The 23,340-nt window shown below is 36.0% G+C and overlaps 1 protein-coding gene across 1 annotated transcript in view; it reads left to right on the top strand.

The window, feature by feature from the left end:
• Nucleotides 1–488: 488 nt before the first annotated feature.
• Nucleotides 489–23,340, top strand: part of oprd1a (opioid receptor, delta 1a) — a 35,510-nt gene continuing 12,658 nt past the window's right edge. Inside the window, exon 1 of the mRNA XM_056480394.1 lies at nt 489–1,001. Coding sequence (XP_056336369.1) covers nt 763–1,001 — 239 coding nt within the window. The 5' untranslated portion in view covers nt 489–762. The remainder of the gene's footprint in view (nt 1,002–23,340) is intronic.

Genomic DNA, 23,340 nt, shown 5'->3' on the forward strand with positions numbered 1-23,340 from the left:
TTTTATAACAAAATTAAATAAATAAAAAAAGAATAATAATATCAAGATTTAGGCTAAAGCACAAAATTATAAAACAGAACTATAAGAAAAGTTGTAAAAACTTGTTAGTTGTTAGTAAAGTTGTTAGTAAAGTTGTGTAAAATGTGAAAAAAGCTTCCCATTGTTACCCCATTAAAAAAAGATTATAGAAATTAAAGTAAAAAATGAAACAAGAATGTTTTTCAAAACTTCAAAAGTTTTTTTTTTTTTTTAATTATTTTTATGATAGGGTAGACATTAAATCATAGCCAGCGTTAAACGTTACAGATACAGTGTTATGTCCATTTGACTTCTAGTAGCCTAATTTTACCCATTACGTCTAGGGTTATTCTGTGCTGCTATCAAACGTCTGCTTGTTCATGATGATTCCCGTGGGGAGTTTCATTATATAAGTAGTCAAGTGTATGTCGGGAACCCGAATACAGCAGGTTGACGTAGTAGAGCCCTCATCCCTCTCTCATAAGACAGCAGCACAAGTTCGCGCCATCGAGCAGATCAGAGCACAGCACAGCACAAGCTCATCTCACACCTGTGGATGGACGGCAGCTGAACCGCGGGAAACTTTCGTTCTCACTCTACCTAGATGAACTTTAGTTTATATTAAACGACTCCCACGCAAACCGTGCTCGTTTTACACATTTGTCTCCGCTTTGAAAACGAGAAGTTGAATTCGCAAGGCGCAACTTTCCAGCCCCTCATTGAGCGGGCAGCGACACTGAAGCGATGGAGCCGTCCGTCATTCCCGATGCCGACATGCCCGACCTTTACTCCATTAACCCGTTTAATGTCACTTTTCCCGACGACGTTTTGAGTTTCGTTCCCGACGGGAGGAACTACACCGAACCTAACCCAGTAAAGAGCCCCGCGGGAATCATCATCGCCATTTCCATCACCGCTCTTTACTCCGTTATCTGCGTGGTGGGACTCTTAGGGAACATCCTAGTGATGTACGGGGTGGTCAGGTAAGCAAGACAAAACGTTTAATTCCGTCTGTCCGTCCGTCCGTCCTCATGTTTGTCTGTCTATCTATCTATCTATCTATCTATCTATCTATCTATCTATCTATCTATCTATCTATCTATCTATCTATCTATCTATCTATCTATCTATCTATCTATCTATCTATCTATCTATCTATCCATCCATCCATCCATCCATCCATCCATCCATCCATCCATCCATCCATCCATCCATCCATCCATCCATCCATCTATGCTCTTAATCTGCATGGGCTAGCCTGAATTAAAACCTGAACCACTTTTCAGTTAATGGCTTAAAAATATATTACAGTTATTTTAGTGAACTCTGACCTTTTGTGACATTGACCCAGTATTAATGCAGGTTGTCAGTGGACAGTAAGCTGTCACTATGAATTTATTTTAAAACAATATTTTTTTTTATTTTGAATCAAAATGTAAACATTAAATAAAACCAGTAGGCTACAAAATATATGCAATAAGCCAGCACACACATAAATAAATAAATAAATAAATAAATAAATAAATAAATAAATAAATATCCCACTATTGTTAAATTCTAAAACAAATAAAGTGCATAATTAAAACTTAAAATCATGTACTAGCCTTTCTAGACATGACATTTGAGATAATTACTTGCCTTAAGAACTGTTCAACCTTTCTGTCAAAGCAGCACTCATTATGTAATTGTCTGTTGTCTGGCTTTTAAATTGACCCTTTTCACCCTATAGTTTCTCTACTATTATAAAATTATGAATTATAAAACAAAAACAATTAAACATATTAAATTAACATTAAAGTTAATACAATGAAGCAATGGTGACTATTTTGCCCTGATCTCTGTATTCTACTCTGTGTTGGTTTGATTTATTAAATTAATGTGTGAGTCATAAATCTTGCTAGAAGGAGCAAATACAAATTGTGAAAAATGATTCATAAATTCTTCACCATTATTAAAACCTATTGTGTGAAACCAGAGCACAGAGGTCATACATTATGGTACTTTACTGTAATTAGTTACATGTCTTAGACCACAAGGATTACAAAATCTTAGATAATTGCCACAGGCTTTTTTTCTGGAGCAGATTGTAATGAGAGGAGGGGGGAAGAACACATACGTTATCACTTATTGATTGTTCATCCCATCCATGATTGTAATAGATGTGCATCTCCTCCTGGTGTTAATTGAGCTGTCTGCAGCTGTCTGCACTATAGATTCTCTTATTTATCAGGACTTTAAGTATGGACAGAGGAGAAGCTCAGAGATGATCCTGGTAAGACATCAGTAAAGGAGAGCTAGGACAGGAGTGACCTCATTTTGGGACCATATGATCAAAATAGCATATCTCAAGAGACAGCTCATCTCATATTTTTGTGCAGCCTGATTCATTTTATTTCAGAGTGTGGCATTCAGATGTGATAAATATCTCTCTTTGAGCTAATGTATGCTCTCTGTGAGTGGAGGCGAAGAGTAGGTGCTCAATTGACATTTCAAAGTGCACCCTTTTAAAATAAGATCTATCAAACACCACTACAGGCCTTGGCTCACCATTTTAATAGCTTTTACATTCTATTACTAAATGCACCAATCTATGTGCATGGCAGAGTATCATTTTAATTTGTCAGCTTCTAGTTGACAGCCACAGTGAATTTTCAAGTCGCTGGGTTGTCTTGAAAATGGCATGATGTAAAAAGGAACAGCACCAGCTGTGGGTTTTCATGATGACAGTAATTGCTCTGTTCTCCTGATACTGAGGTGCGTCTACACAAACAGCTTTAATCAACACACTAATTGAACGCTAATTCTTCTTTACCTCAGAGCAAAAATCGAGCAGAAGATTTAGCACAAGATGCATTCACTTTGAATAATTAGAAAATGATAGGCAGCACAATAATAAAGATACATTTATTAAATCACTCATTCGTTAGAATTGAAACCTGAATGATTTTTTTGGATAATCTTATATAAAATATTAGGTGTTCAAAATGAAGCATTGAACATGCAACAGAAACACAAGTTAACTTCATTTCAATCTGTTTTTATTTATTAATTAATTAATTTATTTATTTATTTATTTATTTATTTATTTATTTATTTATTTATTTATTTATTTATTTATCTCATTCTAATTAAAATTCTAAATTCAACATTCTCTGCAATGTAGCCAATTTTCAAAACCCTTAAATTATCCTCAACCCGTGCTTCAAAGTGCTATTAAGGCTCTCCTCTCATACAAGCAGTACCTCACTGTGAAAAGCACGTCATTTAGTAACAGTGGTCACAAGCAACAAAATGTGCTGAAATTGCAGCAGTAAAAAAATTCAATCTTCCAAGCATTATTTTATGAGCAAGCCTGAACACAGGAAATGATAGATTGAGGGAGAACAGAGAGTAACATAAAATGGGCTCATTTTGTAATGGAGGGAAAAGAAAAATATACAGAATTACAACCAGACCATACCGCCTTGCAGTCAGACATCAGAACAAGGTGAACGTCAGCGATATAAGGCTGATAATGATTTTGGATCACACAGTTGAGCAGTAGCTCAAGGCACTTGTCAGTGGTCTATCTGAGGGTCTTTTCATCAGCCGTCACTGAGAGCTCTGCAAATGAGAAAGTCTGCTTCTGATTATTGAAATGAGACTGCACATGAAAGCCTGTGCTGGTACAATCTTTAAACAACAACAGCATTATTCTGTCCAGGAAATTAGTCTGTCTTTTAAAAGTATAGCATCACTTCACTATTAGGAGGAATTGGTGGAGAGGAACACTCTGTAATAGAGTTGGAATTGGTGTTCACTCTGTAAATGTCACATATATTGTTGCTGTACCACCATAGTGGTGGCTGTTAGTAGCAGATAGAACTTACAGCCAGTTTTACAAGATGTATGCCCACAACATTTATACTTTGATCTATAAAGCCAAATGCCATTTTCTTGGAAGAAGAGAAAAACCTTATGGATGGTTGTTCAAAATTGTTAAATAAAAATTGTTTTGTAGGAATTGTTTATTTTCCCATGTTTTTCAAATCCCATTTAAAAACAATGTGCCTAGACTAGAGCTGCACGATATTGGAAAAATCTAACATTGCAATATATTTTTTATTTTATTTTGCAATATTTTTTGCGATATTAATACAATTTCACCAGCAGTGGGAGTGCATCTCTATAAAATCGAATAAACAATCTTTTTGTGATCTCCTGACACATTTTCTTTGTGGTCTGCTATTTGCAGTGCATTTCTGTTTTTGTATTTCTGTATTTGACAAAACCACATGAAAATTATCAATTATAATCCAGACTAAACATTTCTTATTGTGCAGCCCTGCCTGGACTTTCTTTCATATTTGTGACACTTTCAAAATGGTATGTCCTGAAAGTGGCACTAAAATCATGTTAGGTTTTATCCAAAATATACGAACAAGAATCAGGCAATGCTTTATTATATTATGGTGGGTTCAGACACAATATCAACCTGATTTTGGCACTTTCTATCAGATGTAGGATGCTATGATTCATCTGTGGATGTCAGGATTCAAGAGTTTGATCTTGTCTGTGGTTGATATAGTGGGCGACAACTGATGACATGTCGGGGTTAACATTTGATCATAAAGCAGGGATGGGTGAAATACATGAATCAAGTACTGAATCTGCTAGTATGCTAGTAGCTAATTTAGGTACAATGTCTTATTATATGAGGTAAAGTATCATATACATACATTAGGCAACCTTTCTATTGCTTTTTAAAATGATGTTTTCTAAACATGTTATTCATTCCCTCTGCTGTCTATTTGCTTAGTGATTCCTTTGGCTTTCATCTCCTTCCTAATGAAATCGTTCATGTTCTTAAAGGGGTGGTCTAAATATATATTTTTGAAGGATTGATTGTGTTTCGGTGGGCGGGTACATTGTTTGTTGATTGTTTGGGTTATATAAGAATAATTTCTGAATGAGACATTGAAGTAATGATGAAAGCTTTGATCACAATAATAATATTTTAAACTACATTCAAATAAAAAAAAATATTACTTTAAATCAAAATAATTCACAACCTAATAAAAATAGCCTATATTTGATCAAATAATTGCAGCCTTAGAGAGCTTTTTTTAAACTTTTTACTTGTTCAACTACAGTAAGATAAATAAATAATTATAAATAAATAACTTACGTGTAACATGCATTGTGTTCTTTACATGCAGATTACAAAACTAGACAATATTTTTTTCAAAATTGTTGAATTGTTCAAAAGTGTACATTTCAGACTTTATACAAGTAATTGTTTGACAATTTGCTAAAATTTGTGATCACAGGGGGTTAAAAACTCATTATTTTTCACATAACCTGCCCTAATTGTACACTGTTTTTCAACTAGCATCAAAATGACAGGCTTTTTTCCTGATTTTATGAAGGCTCCTCAATGGAACATCTCTGCTACATTTTCTGATAATTTTATCTCTTTGTAGGCTGTGAAGATTCTAAATGTACATGTTGACTCGTGGTATATAATTTCTAGACATGTTCCCCAAACTATACCTTAAAGGTGCAGTAGGTGATTGTCTTCAGAAACATTTTTTGTTGTGCTGGTTGAAAGTCTCTTCAAATTCCAAAAGTAATGATTAAAGTAAATTATCTAAATTTATTTATATGTATTTTTATATTCTGGGTAAGGCATATGACTAAAAAATGTTCCTCCAATAAAAATAGCCCAAACTGTCTGTCAGCAAATGTAGATTTTTACAACTGCACACCTCTGTTCACGCAGATCCACCATTTGCACGTACACGCACTCCGCGGTCAAGTGGACACGAGTGACAGTGGTAAAAACAAATGCTCAATCAAAACTTTAAAATCCTGTATCAATATTGGAGTTACATTTGCAAGCTGGTGGAAGGATGACACCATGGCTGAAGTATTCTTTTTAGACAGGTAATGTTATGTTTTAAAACTATTTTATTTGCGCAAAGCTTGTGTAGATTTTGTTGTTACAAATGGGCTATATTCACAGAAGTGTTGTTCAGCCACTGAAATCTTCCGGCGATTGATTAATGTAACTATTTTCAGTTTCATAAGGGACCTTTTACAGCATCGACAATGTAGATTTTTATTTAGTTTAACAACAAAACATAATTGAATAGTGCTATTCCGCCTAGCCTGCTTTACTGAGGTGAAGTTGCTTTTATATTCACATTGGTTCATTTTTGATGAACATATATTATCTATATTGTTTACCACGCTACTTTGAATATTCGGTCTGAAATAGCTGAAGTATGGCTTAGTAATAAGTGTAATTCCTGCAAGCCGCTGGCCAACCACTAAGCATACAGTAGTGGCTTTAGGACAAAGCCTGTGAGAGAGTAAGACTAGCGATCCTTGCATGCATGAAATATTGCACATTATGACAAGATTTGCTTGCTAACTACAAAACTGAAAATGTGCATACATTTTTTCATCCAGAATTGTATTATAAAGTTCTATGAAGTTTACTAACTGGTGAATGACTTGATCTAGTGGGTCTTTGTCATCTTTAATATGCACATTCGTGATTTAAGGAGGCGTGGCTTTGGACGGAAGAGGAGGGATTGTATTTGAAAGATATTATGCTAACCGGTTAGCATTTAGGCAGATTGCCCACTGCACCTTTAAAGAGGTTGCTAAAGGTATGCCTTTTTTATGTGCCACATTGTGATGCTATGTGGTCTCTCTCCCTAATCTTGAGTCTCGATTCATCATCAGTGAACTCTGACTCATGTGCGGCTGCTTTTAAAAGGCTCAATGGTCGGTTAAAGGATTTTAATATTGTGTCAATTCAATTTTAATATCCCCTTTATTTTTATGCCAAATACAAATGTCATTATTTATAGATTGATTACAAATATTAAGGATACAAGAAAATCAAAGTAAAACGAAAATACAATAGTTTAATAGTGCCAGAAAATAAAATAAGCTTGAATTGAAATTCTTATTTAAATATTTTACTTTCTGTTTGTTCTAAAACTGCATGTTTCATTTTTCAAATCTTAAGAAACATGTCAATGGAAAATGTGCATAACATTGGAAAACATGCCTTTATTGCAACAATATTTGCATTGGTCTCATGGACAGCCCACTAAAAGCAACATGTGAAACATATACTGTATACAGCGGAAAAAAGAGAAATTGTGTTATGTTTGACTCAACAAAGTGAGAAATATAATATTATGCCAGCCAAAGGACTTTTCTTTGATTAAATGTGCACACATAAATAGTGGAGGTGCCACCAAACTTTAAATCCTCAGACTCCGAAACCTAACTTCATAATTATTAGTGTAATGCCAAGTCTAATCTTTGTAGGACAACATAATTAGCCTAATTAAACACTGGGTGTATCACAATTTAAAGAGTTATATTCATAAACTTAGATGTAAAGAAGTGTGATCCAGACCAGCCTTGCAAAATGATGACTTACATGAGGTATACTTTACCAAGAAGAGTTGGGGAAAAATGATAATGGTACAACATAAGAATGATGTTGTATTTCTGAAGGTTTCAGAAAACATGGCCCTTATTATTTAACTGGCCAATTGTGTTATGATATACTGATTGGCTAGTGCTCGTTGTCCAGAAATGTCATGCCTTCTAACATAACTGACATCCCACTCGCCAAAATCTTACTTCATGGGCCTCTACATTTCCATTGACTGCAGTTGGGATCCCTGAGAATGATACTAGCAAAGTGAAGCGGTGAGGGAGAAAGGCATGGATGCATGCTGCGATCTGTATTTTGAGTAGAGCTCGATGTATCTTAACGGCTTTATTCAAGGAATTTAAAGCTTATCGCTAAAGCTATATGTTATACTTTCTTGCTCCAGTGGAGTTTGTTTCCTCTGGTTCATTTTCTCACTTGCCTGGAGATTGCATGTAATTTGCAGGCATCCTAGAGTCTCTATGAATATAAGGAGGCTCCTGGAGCTTCCAGGAGAGTTTGGATGTTTGTACAATTATACTGTACACCGATGCTCGATCAAACTCATGTCCTGCTGTGAGACAACAGTGCTGGCCACTGAGACACTGTGCTGCTTCTCTCAGATTGTGGCAGCACTCTTCCATGAAATGTTGAGCCAAGATATTATTTTATAAAATTTTAACCAACAGCATTTGGAAAGCATATTTAAAACACTCTGTGTAAAAGAAGCGTTGTGTGATATCTTTTCTTGTAGTTCCTTACCAACCATTTGCTGTGGGCTTTACTGCTTGACGCAAATCAGCAGTGATTGGTCCAATGACCCAGTCGGTCTACTGCATGCAGCGCGTGTAGGAAACAAAATGCTCATCATGGCTTATCAAGAGAATTTTGAAGCAATAAACAGCCATGGTACAGAGTATATGTGTGAGCCCAATGCCACATTGAGAAATCAATGCGGTTACACTAAAATATTGCTCTATTCCATAAGTAATATCAATGACAAGTAATAACCATAAGTAATATCAATGACATGCAGTCAGTATTAATCAACACATCGGCAAAAGTTGAACTATTTTGAACATTATATTTTGACCACAAGCTCTTTGGAGGTGTGTTCTAGTCAGCATGACTCAAACTGTGCTTTCTGTCTTCATTGACAGATGGAGTATGAGCGCAGAAGTGCATTGAAATTGGTAACTGAAATAGGACATCTCGTATTATCCACGCAGTTTTAGACGGTATATGTGAATAGCCCCATGGTCAGTTTAGCAGAGAGATACAGTACAAGCACGAAAAAATACAACACACAACTAAATACATATTGTGTTTGCAACAGAAAATAAGGAGGCAACAATTTTATCCGCACTTTAATGTTGTGATTCAGAAGAAGCTGGTCCAATTAAACGGTGTACTAACAAAATCCTTGTCAAGGTCTGACAAAGTTCTATGTACATTAACAGTCTTTGGTGCTGATCTTTCCTGTAATAACAAATGGCTAGCGAATCTCGCATTATAGGGTAGGTTGCTGTAGCAGTCTCCTATAAAACAACAGGAACACAGCACAAGGTTGGGTGTACTGTGGTTTGTTGCAAGAAAAAAAACATATATATATATTCCTCACAGCCTCATCTCTACGCCATAGAAAACTATTTTCCTCATAGCCCAGAACCTCTTTAAAATCATAGTCATACATCATAATGAAATCCCATCCCCTGCAATCCACTACATTGTTTGAGGGAAGGGGGTTCAGGGTTTCCAGGGTCTTTGCGCAACGAGTGCACGGGTCAGTAATTGATTGGAAAGCAATGGTAATCAACATGTCTTGTTCATAACACAGTGAAAGTTTTGTAGCTAAATTAAACAAAGTAACATACAAAGAATTTTGACATTAGCCATTGTATATACAGTAGTTGTATCTATAACATCCAGCAAGTTTGCTAAAAGTTCCTTTAAAATGATGCATGTGAGCTTACATGTGAAAATTTTTTTTATATGTGGGGCTGATTACTTGATGCAGAGATGAAACCGTTACTTTACAAATCATGCAAAAGTGTACTGAGGTTATAACTGCAAGGAATTATATGAAATTAAGTCCTCATTTATTAATAATGTACACTTAACCATAATTTGTGTAAAAGAGGCTATAGATTGTCATTTATGTTTTGCAACCACAAGTGTTAGATTTTTCTGAAAAATTGAGTGGTTTTTTTTTTTTTTCTGCATTCTGTTCCAGTTTCGTGCTGGTTATTGTGCTGATATTCTTTTTAGAGGAAAATCCAATGGCTTAAATTACTCATTACTGATTCGTGAATGTCTCTGAAAACATTTTTCAAAACTTTAACCATGATTCATGACAAACTCTGGATTTAATATGTCTATGTTATATGTTTATTAGTGAGCAATGTTTATTGTTGCAAATATAATTTATTATTATTTTTTTTTTATCTGATCAGACTTGTTTCATCCTTTTGACACCTTTTTTATATCCGCCCAAGGTAATTGAATATCTGCAATCGATTAACCAGTTAAAAATTTCCTCTCTTTACCCATTTTGTAGGCTACTGCTGGTTCTGTGCGCGTGAGAACTGTCAACTCTCCCACAAAGTCACATGCTCTGTAGACCCACATAGACCACATAGAACTTTTTGGCACTTAAAAATGCATCTGGCCGGGGTTTCTAAATCTCCTAATGTCTGGAATTTGGCTTTTACATTACCTTTTTATTTAAACCTACTTTCGCTTGCCTTTGCAACTGACTGAGCGCAAAACTGTGATAGAGAGAGACACATTGAATAATTCATTCTTTAATAAATGACTCAGAAAAACTTTACTACATACTCAGAGGGGACCAAATGACATCTAAACTGAATCTTTTGAATGATCCAATTTTACTGTTATTCTAAACTGTTTTACATCTGTATCTTTTTTTGTGTAAAGTGCTTTTAGAATTAAGTTTTAAAGGCGCTATATAAAAATAAACTATTATTATTATTATTATTATTAAACTGGCTGCTAAATATTTGAATACTAATTCGCCTTATTTAAATAATCTACACTTATAGGTATATATTTTTAGAGATATTGTCTTTTTTTATTTTTTTTGTTCTGTCATTTATTACTCATTTGCTGTATATTTTATTTATTTGATGATGATAATATATAACGTAGCTTATTATATAACAAAGCTTTATAAAGCTTTAATTAGTACAAGCCACTTAATGAGTTTTCAACATAATGTTTGCTTTATGTGACCTGAAACCGAAAACAGCCTTTCCTATACAGTATTTAAAGCTAAAGTACATGTAAATAAAAAAAAAAAAACTTTTATTTTTAACTATTTCCAGACCCCCCCAAACCCCCCCCCCTTATAATCTGCACCCTGTAATTCGTCCATAACCATGAATCAAGCAAAGGTGAGTGATTCTTAGTTTGACTTTTTGGTATCGTCTACTCTTCCCTGTTGATCACCCCTGACCTACTTTCTGCTGAATCTCAATTTCACAATCTGAATTTTTGGTTTCGAGATTTAGAACATTAAATTTGATGTTCTGAATTTATTCATCTTGGAAATTTGAGACTGTATTTTTACAAACTGGATATCTGCAGTCTATGAATTCAGAACACAAAAAACCTACGAAGAAAATCCATCTTTAAAAAAAACCTGCCTTGAAAAATTCAGTTGTTTGACATTTCAGATGTTCAATATTCAAGTTATGAAATTCAAATTCAACTTAGTAAATTCATATTCAAATTAAGAAATTCAAATTTAAAACAATTTTTATATAAAAATTCAGATTTATTAAATTACAATTGTCAGTAATTCAAATTAACACAATTCAAATTCATATTGTTTTGGAATACTATTAGCTTCATACGATGCGAAACGTTGTATTTATGGAGAAAATTAAAAAGCACTGTAGTGTTTAACGGATGCTTACTCAGCTGTTTAACTGTCAACTTAGGATTTTTGAATTCATCATTGAAATCCATTTTTTTTTTTTCAAATGAGATATTGCAAATTCGTAACAGTATTTTTTTTTTTTTACTTAGTTTTGTTGGTTCAAAATGTTGCATAATTAACCCCATAAATTACATTTACATTTACATTTAGTCATTTAGCAGACGCTTTTATCCAAAGCGACTTACAAATGAGGACAAGGAAGCAATTTACACAACTATAAGAGCAGCAGTGAAAAAGTGCTATAGAGAACAGTTAGTGGTATAGCCAGAGAGGCAGTTAAGATTGGGAAGGAAAGTGGAGACTAAATAGTTGAGTTGCACAAATTACACTAAATGAGACTGTGGACACATGCCTGTGTTTACATTTAGTTGGGAGAAGTACAGTGTGTTTGTGCATGTTGTGGTCTGACTCATCATAGCACTCTCGCAGCATGTTCCCTCTTACCGCAGTTTGTTTCTGTGTGTGAGTTCAGACCAGCCAACCAGGCATACGGCCCCAACTTAACATCCTGCTCATGACGTCAAAGTCAGCCTCACTAAGAGCATAGTTGCCAGAAAAATTGCTCACCGTTCGTTTTATTTTTCCATACGGCTTTTTTTACCATCACAATGAACCCAATAAATTTGTGCCTCTGTCAGCAGTTTACATTTGATCACATATTTTAGAGATGTGCTTTTCCATGTCAACACTATGTCAAGAAATGCCTAGTTCCACCCACTGCCATGGTCCACAACAAATTATGCAACCGAGTTATTCTTCCTACACTTTCAGAATACACTTTAAAAATAAAATAATTTCTTTAGATTAAAGCAATAACATCAAATGGTTTATATTGTTCAATAATTTTAATGCAAATGAGTCATTCACAGTACTTCATATGAATGTAGTTATTTCCCTCAATCCCAGCCATGCTTTGCTTGAGTTTCTGAACAAATTCAGAGAGAACAGCATATGGTGATGTGCCATTAATAATGAAATGTCATTAACCATGTAACTCTTCCAATATATTCTTCTATCTGCATATATAAAGTTGTCATTTTATATATATATATATATATATATATATATATATATATATATATATATATATATATATATATATGTGTGTGTGTATGTATTTACATTTTAAAATGCTGTATATCAATAAAATACTTACACTCTTAATTTGAAGGCTGTGTATGTAATACATCCATATCAAGTATATAAATAGCTCAAAAGTGCAATAAACCAGAGCAAAAAAGAAGAAGAAAAAACATTGCTCCCATTTGTCATTAGCTGAACAATGTGCTGATTAGGCAGCATGATTATTGCACAATATAAGGCCACTCTAATATCACACACTACAGTGGCACAGATGTTGGAAGTTTTGAGGGATGTTGGGATGTTGACTGCAGGAAGATTGGCCAGAGCTGTTTGTCATGAATTTAGTTTTAATTTCTCTACCATAAGTAATTTACAGAGGTGTTTTCATAGAATTTGGCAGTACATCCAACTGGCCTCACAGCCACAGACCACATGTAATCACAAAAGCCAAGGACCGTCACATCCAGCAACTTCACCTCCAAGATTGTCTGAGACCATCCACCCAGACAGCTGCTGCAACAATCAGAAGCTCAACATGTCTGCAGTTCACCATTGCAATTGACTTGAGTGAGCACATGCTCACATTCAATTGAGTTTGGATCTTTGGAGAGGTGTTCTCTTCAAAGATAAATCCCAGTTTTCACTATACAAGGCAGAGGGCAGACAGTGTTTTTCCATTGTGTGGGTGAGCGGTTTGCTGATGAAGTTGTAAATCGAGTGGCCCATGGTGGTGATGGGGTTATGGTATGGGCAGAAGTACATTATAGACAATTAAACACACCAGGGGCCAGTTTAAGAAAGGAGGTTAAGTGAAAACAAAGTATTTTAACCCTGAAATGAGAGAAACTCCGGGTTTTCCGTTTCAAAATGGCAGGTTTGTTAAACTCGAGAAAGCAGGGTAAGTCAAGCCTGTTTCTGAAAGAGAGGTAACTTTTAACTCAGAGTCAGTTACCATGGAAACTTACTCTGTGAACCTAACCTGTTCAGGAGCAGGTTTTATTCTCTAAACTCTGAGTTTCTGTCAGTCTCCTCCCCGTTTTTAAAGACGAAGCGGTATTTCTCGCCTTAGCCTTACGTTTCCACCCACCTATTTTAATTCTCATTTTGGAGATGCACATAAAAATGATTGATGGAAACGTCATGATGCACATAACTTTTAAAAATATGCATAAAAACCTATGCGCATAACTGGATAAACGTTTATTCAATAGAAAAGATGCACATAAACTACGATGTAAACACTTTTACTGAGCAAATTCCAGTATGTGCATTAAAAAAAAGGTTTGTTATAAGAGCTCATATGATGATGAAAATATGTGTGAATGGACAAACCAGCAGGCCGAGCACACTGTACCACATCTGAAATGTTGTTTTGGTCATTCATTCTAAAACGCCTTAATCGTTTGAGTATTAATGTATATTTTATTATTAATGACCTCCAGAGCGACTGTTCTCCACGTCTCATAGCTTCAAATGCCCCCACGCGTTCATTGTGTGTCAGCATTGTCTTCTGAGGCGCAAGGACATTTATTAAATAAAGAAAAGATTAACGTAGCTTCTTCTACTGCAGTAAAATCTGTTTTTACTGTTGATATTTGGCGCCCGTTTCATCAGGAAGTCTTGATTTTGTTCTCTTTGACTCATCGGATGGAAACGCTGCTTTATTCGCACATCTGCGTTATTCCAGTTTTGCACATAAAGTTAATTAATATATTTGGATGGAAACAGCTATTGCCTACATTTCAGTCACACAAAGAGCAAAGTCACGTAGGAGAATGGCTTGTCCTTTTTTAATGAATAATTACCTTAAATTCACTGACCTTCGACAAGGACATGTACTGTTACTAGATTAATTATTATTTTTTCTAAAAACTATTGTTTAGTTCTGCTTACATTCTAAATGTCATATCAACCTCTATCACTTGATAAATAAAAAAGGCACACACACACAAGTGCACTTTTACATCTATTAAAACTGATCAACGTGTATAAAAGTGGGAACGTGTGTAAAAATTTTAGAAACATCACACATAACATTACTTATTTTATTATAGACTTAAATAAGTAATTACTTTAAATGTAAAATTACGCAATAACTTGAGCTGCTATGTTTTCCCACGCTAACTGTACTCTGTCTTGCTTTTTAAAATATATGGTGATATTTGCTATAACTTTGAATGAGCACATAAACTTCAGCTGGATGGATGGCTGATGGGTTGCAGCTGGAAGGGCATCCGCTGTGTAAAACACATGCTGGATAAGTTGACGGTTCATTCCGCTGTGGGGACCCCAGATTAATAAAGGGACTAAGCTGAAAAGAAAATGAATTAATGAATGAATGAATAGTTTTTATGTGTATAAAACTGCTTAGTTGCTAGAAAGGCACATTGCATTGGTTGCATCTGTACATTATGGCTAAACCAATAACGTAAAATTAAAATATAAGCAAGCTGAGTTATCCAATTAATAAATATGCTTAAATGAAAGTAATGTAAGACTTTGTGAGGAGATGCTAACTAGCTAACAATGTAGCTTTCAAGTACAAAGTTCAATATAACAACAATTTAATAATTCTTATTTAAGGCTTAAAACTTGTGCTGTGATAAGTGAAAAGCTTAGGTGCTGGCTAGGCATGTGCCGGTATCACATTTTCATGCTGCGATTAATTGATTGAGCTTTTATCACGGTATACGGTATTATCACGATATTGTAATTTTACTAGAGAAAAAGGTAAAAAAACACAAAAAACTTTAATAACAAAACTTTAATAACTTTTTAATTAACTAAAAGTACTTCAAACATTTAAATACAAATAAATATAAATAAAACAATACACAATATAAAAGTAAACTTGAGCAATTATATCAAAGTGAATGTGCAAAAGGGAAACCGTCTTCGTAATCCCTCTGCATTTTTTTGGAACCCAAAATATTTCCAAACTTTTGACTTTAACCTTTTTAAAGGGGGATAAATTGTCGGCAGCGTTCCTCCTTATCAACTCATATTCTATAAAACACAAAAGCCATATATATGAAATAAATAAATAAATACAAACTTTAATCTCAATTTAATTTCTGTATGCTGTCCATAAAGATATTTGTTGAGTTCTAAAAAAATACACTATTCATTCATTTATTTTTCTTCGCATAAGTCCCTTGTTTATCAGGGGTCGCCACAGTGGAATGAACTGCCAACTATTCCAGCATGTTTTATGCAGCAGATGCCTTTCCAGCCACAACCCAATATTGGAAACCACCCATACACACTCATTCACACACACTCATACACTACAGCCAATTTAGCTTATTCAATACACTATTGACTCAGCCTATATTCAATAATAAACATAACAAAAACTGCCTGATAATGCATGGGTAAATCTTCAAAGGGAACAGTGTTACATTTTAACCTCTTTCACCTCATCCTGCTTGCTGTTTCACTATCTAAACAATGAAAACATAATATAAGTCAAATTTGTTTCATTTTGATATTATGATTAACAGACACCAAACAGCCTCGTGTAGCTGCATATTTTTATGAGCATCATCTTCACACTGCATATTTATAACAAAACAAGGCTTAAATATAACTGTCTCCTTTCATTTCCATTGAAAAGAATGAACTTTACCCTGTCTCTTTTGCAGAATATCAGTTTTAATAATCAATAATGGCCATTATAACAGTATAACGTACATTAAATTTAAACGATAAAGGTTAGCAATCAGTCAATGTGCAGAATCAGTGTATGTGGTTACATAAATTAATATATTAGCTTATCTTTGCACTCAGCCAAAACAGTTAACTGAGAACAAGTGATTCAAAAGACATAAGAATTGTTAGATAGAGACAACAAGATGAATTCAATATCACGTTTAACAACTATAGTGAGATGAGATCATCCAGCAGATGAACTGTCTGACATGCACTATACTCTGACCTGGGGTTTATGCTTACCCGCTGAACTAGTGGCTGCAGCTCTGGGCAGAGAGTGTGTGCTCACGTGATTTGCGTTTTTAGCCGTGTACTAGAATGAACAGAGAACTTTTCAGAATCGCTAAATGAAACGCCGGTGTATTTCCCGCGATTTCTCTGCGCCTCCCTTGCGTTTCGTCTCTCTGACTCTCGACTATTTTGACAAATACACACAGACGACGCACAGTCACACGGAGTCCAAAATAGGAGTTTGTGATTGGGCCAGCCCAATGTCAATACCGAAAAGAGCCAATGGGCTGCAGGGTGTCACATGGGCCGGCCCGGTCTGTCTGTCCGGGAAAAAAAGCATCTAGTTTCAGAGAGTCACAGATCACAGCAGCGTCAATCAATAAGGCAGAAAAAAACGATAGGCTGCTAAGCCTTTTATGGGCCGATCAAATCATAAGACGATGATCAGCCCGGCCCAAAAAGTACGTCGGCCCACCGGGAAAGTGCCCGGTCTGACAGATGGCCTGCGTGTGAGGATTATAGTGCGGTGGCAGCGGCGGCGCGCACTGCGCACACAGGGCTTCTACATGCGGGGATTGTTTACATCAGAGTGCGCATCAGTTCTGCGCAGCATATACGCAGTGTTTCTTCAAGCGGTTGATGGAAAATAAGCTAAGGCGCGTTCTAAGAATATAAATTCGGATCTAATATTTTTCACGGTATTTTGAAGTGCCCGCGATAACAATATCGTGCATATTCATTACCGTGATTTATCGCATTACCGAATACCGGCACAAGCCTAGTGCTGGCTCCAAACAGTGCAAAATACAGGTAGTGCAAATACAATGACAGTGCAAAATACAGACAGTGCAAAATACAGACAGTGCAAATACAACTATAGTGCAAAATACAACAACATACAACAGCATGTTGACAGCGATATGTACAATGAATAGGTGTACACATAGCTGTAGGCAGTATTGTTTTAAGTATGGAATGGTTAAAGTGGAGTGCATGCTACATATTGATGGTGTGCAGTGAGGGGTGTGGAAAAGTTTGTGTGGGGTGTGTAAATTGTTTATTAGCCTGATAGTCTGAGGGAAGAAACTTTCCTTCAGTTGGCTGGTGAATGACCAGATGCTGCGCAACCATCTGCCTGAGGGTAGCAGAGAGAAAAGTCTATGGCTTGGGTGGCTGGAGTCGCGGATGATTCTCTTGGCAGAGATAGACAGAGAATGGAGGACACTCGAAAGCAAACGGATCTAACACCTGGCTCCCTTAAAGAGGCAATATCTTTGTGTTTAGAATATGACAGACACCCTGTGTTTGTGTGTCACTGACTAAATCATTGTTTTCTGTCTTAAGATAAATGCACTTCTACATAAATAGCAACATACTGTAAAGCATCAGAGTAGACTAATTTGCCATTTATTGTAACAGTTACTTTTCACAATTTTATACAAATACTACTCATTGTACAGTAAAATACTGTTACATTTTTATTACAGCAAAACACTGGCTATTTTAGAGTTATTTACTGCATAATCTACAACATGGGTTAGTGCTGTTGACACATTGAAACTCAAGAGTAAGGATTAGGCATGGTTGAATATTTTTTAAATAGATGCTGAGCGCATTGCTTAATATCTTATACAATATGTCTCTGAAAACATTTTTCAAAACTTTACCCATGATTCATGACAAACTCTGGATTTAATATGTCTATGTTATATGTTTATTAGTGAGCAATGTTTATTGTTGCAAATATAATTTATTATTTTTTTTTTTATCTGATCAGACTTGTTTCATCCTTTTGACACCTTTTTTATATCCGCCCAAGGTAATTGAATATCTGCAATCGATTAACCAGTAAAAAATTTCCTCTCGTTTACCCATTTTGTAGGCTACTGCTGGTTCTGTGCGCGTGAGAACTGTCAACTCTCCCACAAAGTCACATGCTCTGTAGACCCACATAGACCACATAGAACTTTTTGGCACTTAAAAATGCATCTGGCCGGGGTTTCTAAATCTCCTAATGTCTGGAATTTGGCTTTTACATTACCTTTTTATTTAAACCTACTTTCGCTTGCCTTTGCAACTGACTGAGCGCAAAACTGTGATAGAGAGAGACACATTGAATAATTCATTCTTTAATAAATGATTCAGGAAAACTTTACTACATACTCAGAGGGGACCAAATGACATCTAAACTGAATCTTTTGAATGATCCAATTTTACTGTTATTCTAAACTGTTTTACATCTGTATCTTTTTTTGTGTAAAGTGCTTTTAGAATTAAGTTTTAAATTTATTATTATTAAACTGGCTGCAAAATATTTGAATACTAATTCGCCTTATTTAAATAATCTACACTTATAGGTATATATTTTTAGAGATATTGCCTTTTTTATTTTTTTTGTTCTGTCATTTATTACTCATTTGCTGTATATTTTATTTATTTGATGATGATAATATATAACGTAGCTTATTATATAACAAAGCTTTATAAAGCTTTAATTAGTACAAGCCACTTGATGAGTTTTCAACATAATGTTTGCTTTAAATAGATGCTGAGCGCATTGCTTAAAATCTTATACAATATTTGCTAATTTACAGAAAACATGACAAGAAAATCTAAACTAAATTTTAAAAATGTTCCTCATTTAAATGCTAATTCAATACTCTGCATATCAATAGCATCCTCTTGATGAGCAAAAAAAAAAAATATAAACAACATTAAAATTCCATAAAGTGGACTAGAGGGAGATAATTAATAACAGCTCCTCGCAATTCCCTTTCAGGTCGGGAACTTCAACATTATGCCGCAGTCACACTAGTTTGAGCTTGCGAAATTCTGTTGTACAGCGCTACAAAAAGGGGTGGGTTTAAAGAAGATGATTAGACATTAAAAAAAAGTGAGCGATTGGTCCAATTTTTTTTAATCAGAGAGGCCATGTTTTGATCCTTTATTGGTCTCACGCAATCATATGATGTGATTTTGTAGGTCAGAGTTCACCAAGCTTGAACTTTCCAATGCAGCGAGCTGCGAATCTTGCCGCACAACCTTACGTTTCCGGTTTGACACATTCACGTGCGTATGAATGGAAGTCTAAACATTATTGGTTATCGCCAGATGACCAATCATCCTGAAGAGTAAGAAAACGAGCCAATGAATGCCTGGGAATTGGCAGAGAAGCTGCTTCACAGGTGGACCTGCTTATTAATTAAGGGAGTATATAAGCAGCACCTGGAAAAGCCTTAAGCTGCGGTCACACTGGGCTTTTCCTCCCATAGACTTCCATTCATACGCACGCGAATGCATCAGACCGGAAACGCAAGGTCATGCGTCAAGTTTCCCAGGTTGCTGCGGTGCAAAGTTCAAGCTTGGTGAACTCTGACCTGCGAAATCGCATCACTTGACTGCGTGAGACCAAGCGAGGATCAAAACATGACCTCTCTAGACAGAAATTTAAAACATGGAGCAATCGCTCGCTTTTTTTTTATGTCTAATCATCTTGTTTAATCCCGCCCCTTTTTGCAGCGCCGCACGACAGAATTTCGCACACACAAAGCCCAGTGTGACCGTAGCTTTATTCAGCCCGGGAGTCAGGGAGTAGGAGGCTATCCCCCAAGTAGAGCACACCATTGTGATCAGTCTTTGCATGTAAGTTTTTCTGCATTGCTTACAGTCAGATGTACACTGCTGTGACCCAGGCCGCCTCTGCTGTCCAAGCTATGGCCACCTACCAGTGCCACCGAGTGCAGGTGCTGGTCAAGCTGCATGAGGGTAGTTTCTTCCCAATAGCCACACTTGTGTTCCAGGAACACCACCTCTGGTTTACCCTGGCAGATATGTGTGATGTCGACAAAGCTCGTTTACTCAGGAGTTCTCGGCAGTGAAAGAGCAGACGAATGTGTTGGGTAAAATCATCCACCTGCAGGCTCAGAAGATTGCTCCCCTGCCGGGTTCATCCGCACTGCCTGCTCCTCACTGAGGGCGTCCTCCTGTGGCTTCTACATCAGGTCCTCCAAGCAATAGCGTTGAGCGCCATCCAGAGACGAGGGCAACTGCCCTTTCCCCAGTGAAGGACTAAGCATATGGCATCCCCACTTGGTAGTAAATCGATGATCAGCGGTAAAGTCAGAAACTTGTGGAAATTCAGTAGTGGAAATGAATTTCCAACAAATGCTGCAGCCAGTTAAATAACACTTAACTTTGGCCCTTTTGTTTAAGCTTATCAGTAACAGTGGCAATAGCGACTGCGAAGTTTGTTCTTCTGAAGGACAAAGGTGTTAAGAAGCCAGAAGTTGCCAAACACATTTTTGACCTAATCAACATTTCTTCTAATCTACATTGCCTCAGAAAGAGAGACACACATGGATTACAATATTTCCATCTAACAAAGTGGACACAAATAATCATGTATATATTTAACATGCACTGTTTGAGAAACTCCACTGTATGAAACGTTGCTTATTAATGTTTATATATAAATGCTTAGGTAAAGATCAACATTACATAGTGATGTTTAGACTTTATATATTCAGCACAATACTTGGATAAACTAGAAGTGGTTTGGAAAATGAGTTATGCATAGGAAAATATTTAAGACTTTTAAATATAAAAATAGCTTAACTGTACTATAACTATGCAAATGCTGGGCACACAATGGATGACACACTCCAGTTACCACCTCACAGGATCATCCAATCACTATGCTGAATTTGAAAGGTGCCATCTTGCCAAGGTGCCAAGCATTCTCTCAAAGAAGTTAATGTGGTAAGGATACACAGAATGGTTGTGATATACAAATAACTGATAGTACAAATTTTTTGTGGATTGCAAGAAGTGGTAAACAGTTTGTCTAGTTCACAGTTTGTGCGGTTTTCAATGCAAGTGTTACACCACTGAATGCCTGCAAGGAGAAACAGAAGGATTATCTTAACATCCTATCCGAATTGTTCAAAGACTTCAGAACTTTTCTGCATTTTCTGATATTTATTAACAACAAAAACTTCTTTAGTTGTTACTTTAGAAGTAGGTTTACCTTATCAGACTCTTAATTACCTTTATTATGATTCACTGCCACAGTTCCTGAATCACCAGCTGAATGCTAGTGCGATTGGCCCTTCATTGGTAGGTCTGAATGAGGCTTCTCCAGATGCTGCTTATATACTTTTATGATCAGTGAAATGCCAGGGGACAGGAAAAAACCCAGCTTAACCTCCAACACTGCGCCGTTCACTGCTGGATGCAAGCTGGAGCTTTTTCTAGAGCTCTTCAGTTGGTTTGGGTCTGAAGCAAATTCTGAATGAGGCTTTTCCAGATGCTGCTTGCATACAACCTTAATTAATAAGCAGTTCCATCTATAGCGGCAATATTTCTTTAAGCTGCTATCACGGTAAGGGTAAACAATGACGCGTGAGTCCGCTGTGAATCCTTTTTTGTCATGTTTATTTTATCACATCTTGTGCCATAACATCAGTGAAATAGCTCGTTGTTCCTCAGTAGCACCCATCACCACAAACAAACTCACGGTCTGAAAATTGTTTCCTCTTCCCCTTCCTCCTCCACCTACTACCTGGCTTCCTTAAATCCCAATTTTGACAGAATAAAAGTCTTCATTCACAAAATCACAACAATAAAGCTAATACTTAAACATGAATAATATACGAATACAAAATACAAAATGCTCAAATCTAAATACAATAATTATCAAATGTAAACTTAATAATAATAATAATAATAATAATCGTATCATCCAACCAACCCAAGTCCAAACATAATAATAATTAAAGAAAGAAATGGCTCCAACATTCCGGCCCCTAATTGTCATCTTGTGACAATTCTGATTTCAAAAAAGGAGCCATAAATTGGAGTAACAAATGTCCAAGACATTAAAAAAGTCTTCTGCCTAGTTTCTTTAAATTCTCACGACATGTCTCTGAGAAAGCATAATTTGCTAATAGGTCTTTCCAGGATACTGCTTTTAGTTCTCACTTTAACTCTGCGTACATATCCTTTGCTGTCCTTTGAAACGTCTCCAAAATTCGACCTATTGGCCAGGAATTCCGTGGTGAAGTATCATCGATAATGAGAACAATATCTCCAATTTTGAGGTTCTGTTTGGTTTTATTCCACTTCTGTCGTTTCTGCAATAACGGTAAGTACTCTCTAGTCCATCGTTTCCAGAAAAGATCACAGATATACTGTACTTGTTTCCATCTTCTTCTGGAATAGGTGTCGTCCTTCTGAAACACTCCTGGAGGGAAGATGGGAATTCCTTTCAACTGAAGTAAATGGTTAGGGGTTAAAGCTTCTGGATCTTTAACATCCTCAGAAACTGTAGTAATTGGGCGGTCATTGAGTATAGCTTCCACTTCACATAAAGCAGTCTGTAAGCCTTCATCATCAAGGGTCTGCTGTCGAAGGACGGAGCATAGGATCTTTTTGAGAATTCGAATGATTCGTTCCCATACACCTCCATGATGAGAACCTAAAGGAGGATTGAATTTTCTGTATTTTCTGTATTTTGTCTTGGTTGATGTCAGCAAGTGCCTGCCTTAATTCACGTTCCGCTCCAATAAAGTTGGTTCCATTGTCAGAAACAAACTCTTTAACTTGTCCCCTTCTACACACAAACCTTCTAAGAGCACAAATACAGGAATCTGTGTTTAATGAATAGGCCATTTCGAGATGAACAGCTCTGCTATTGAAACAAGTAAATATCACTCCATATCTTTTGACATGCGTCCTCCCCCTCTTTACCTCTATAGGACCAAAATAATCTACTCCAACGTGACTGAATGGTGGCAAGTCAGGAGTAATTCGATTCAGAGGCAAATCTGCCATCTTTTGTTCGATTGGAGTTCCATGCCAACGTCTACAAAATAGACAATCTCGAATTACTTTTCTG

Source organism: Danio aesculapii, chromosome 19 (assembly GCF_903798145.1).
Source record: "Danio aesculapii chromosome 19, fDanAes4.1, whole genome shotgun sequence".
NCBI lineage: Eukaryota > Metazoa > Chordata > Actinopteri > Cypriniformes > Danionidae > Danio > Danio aesculapii.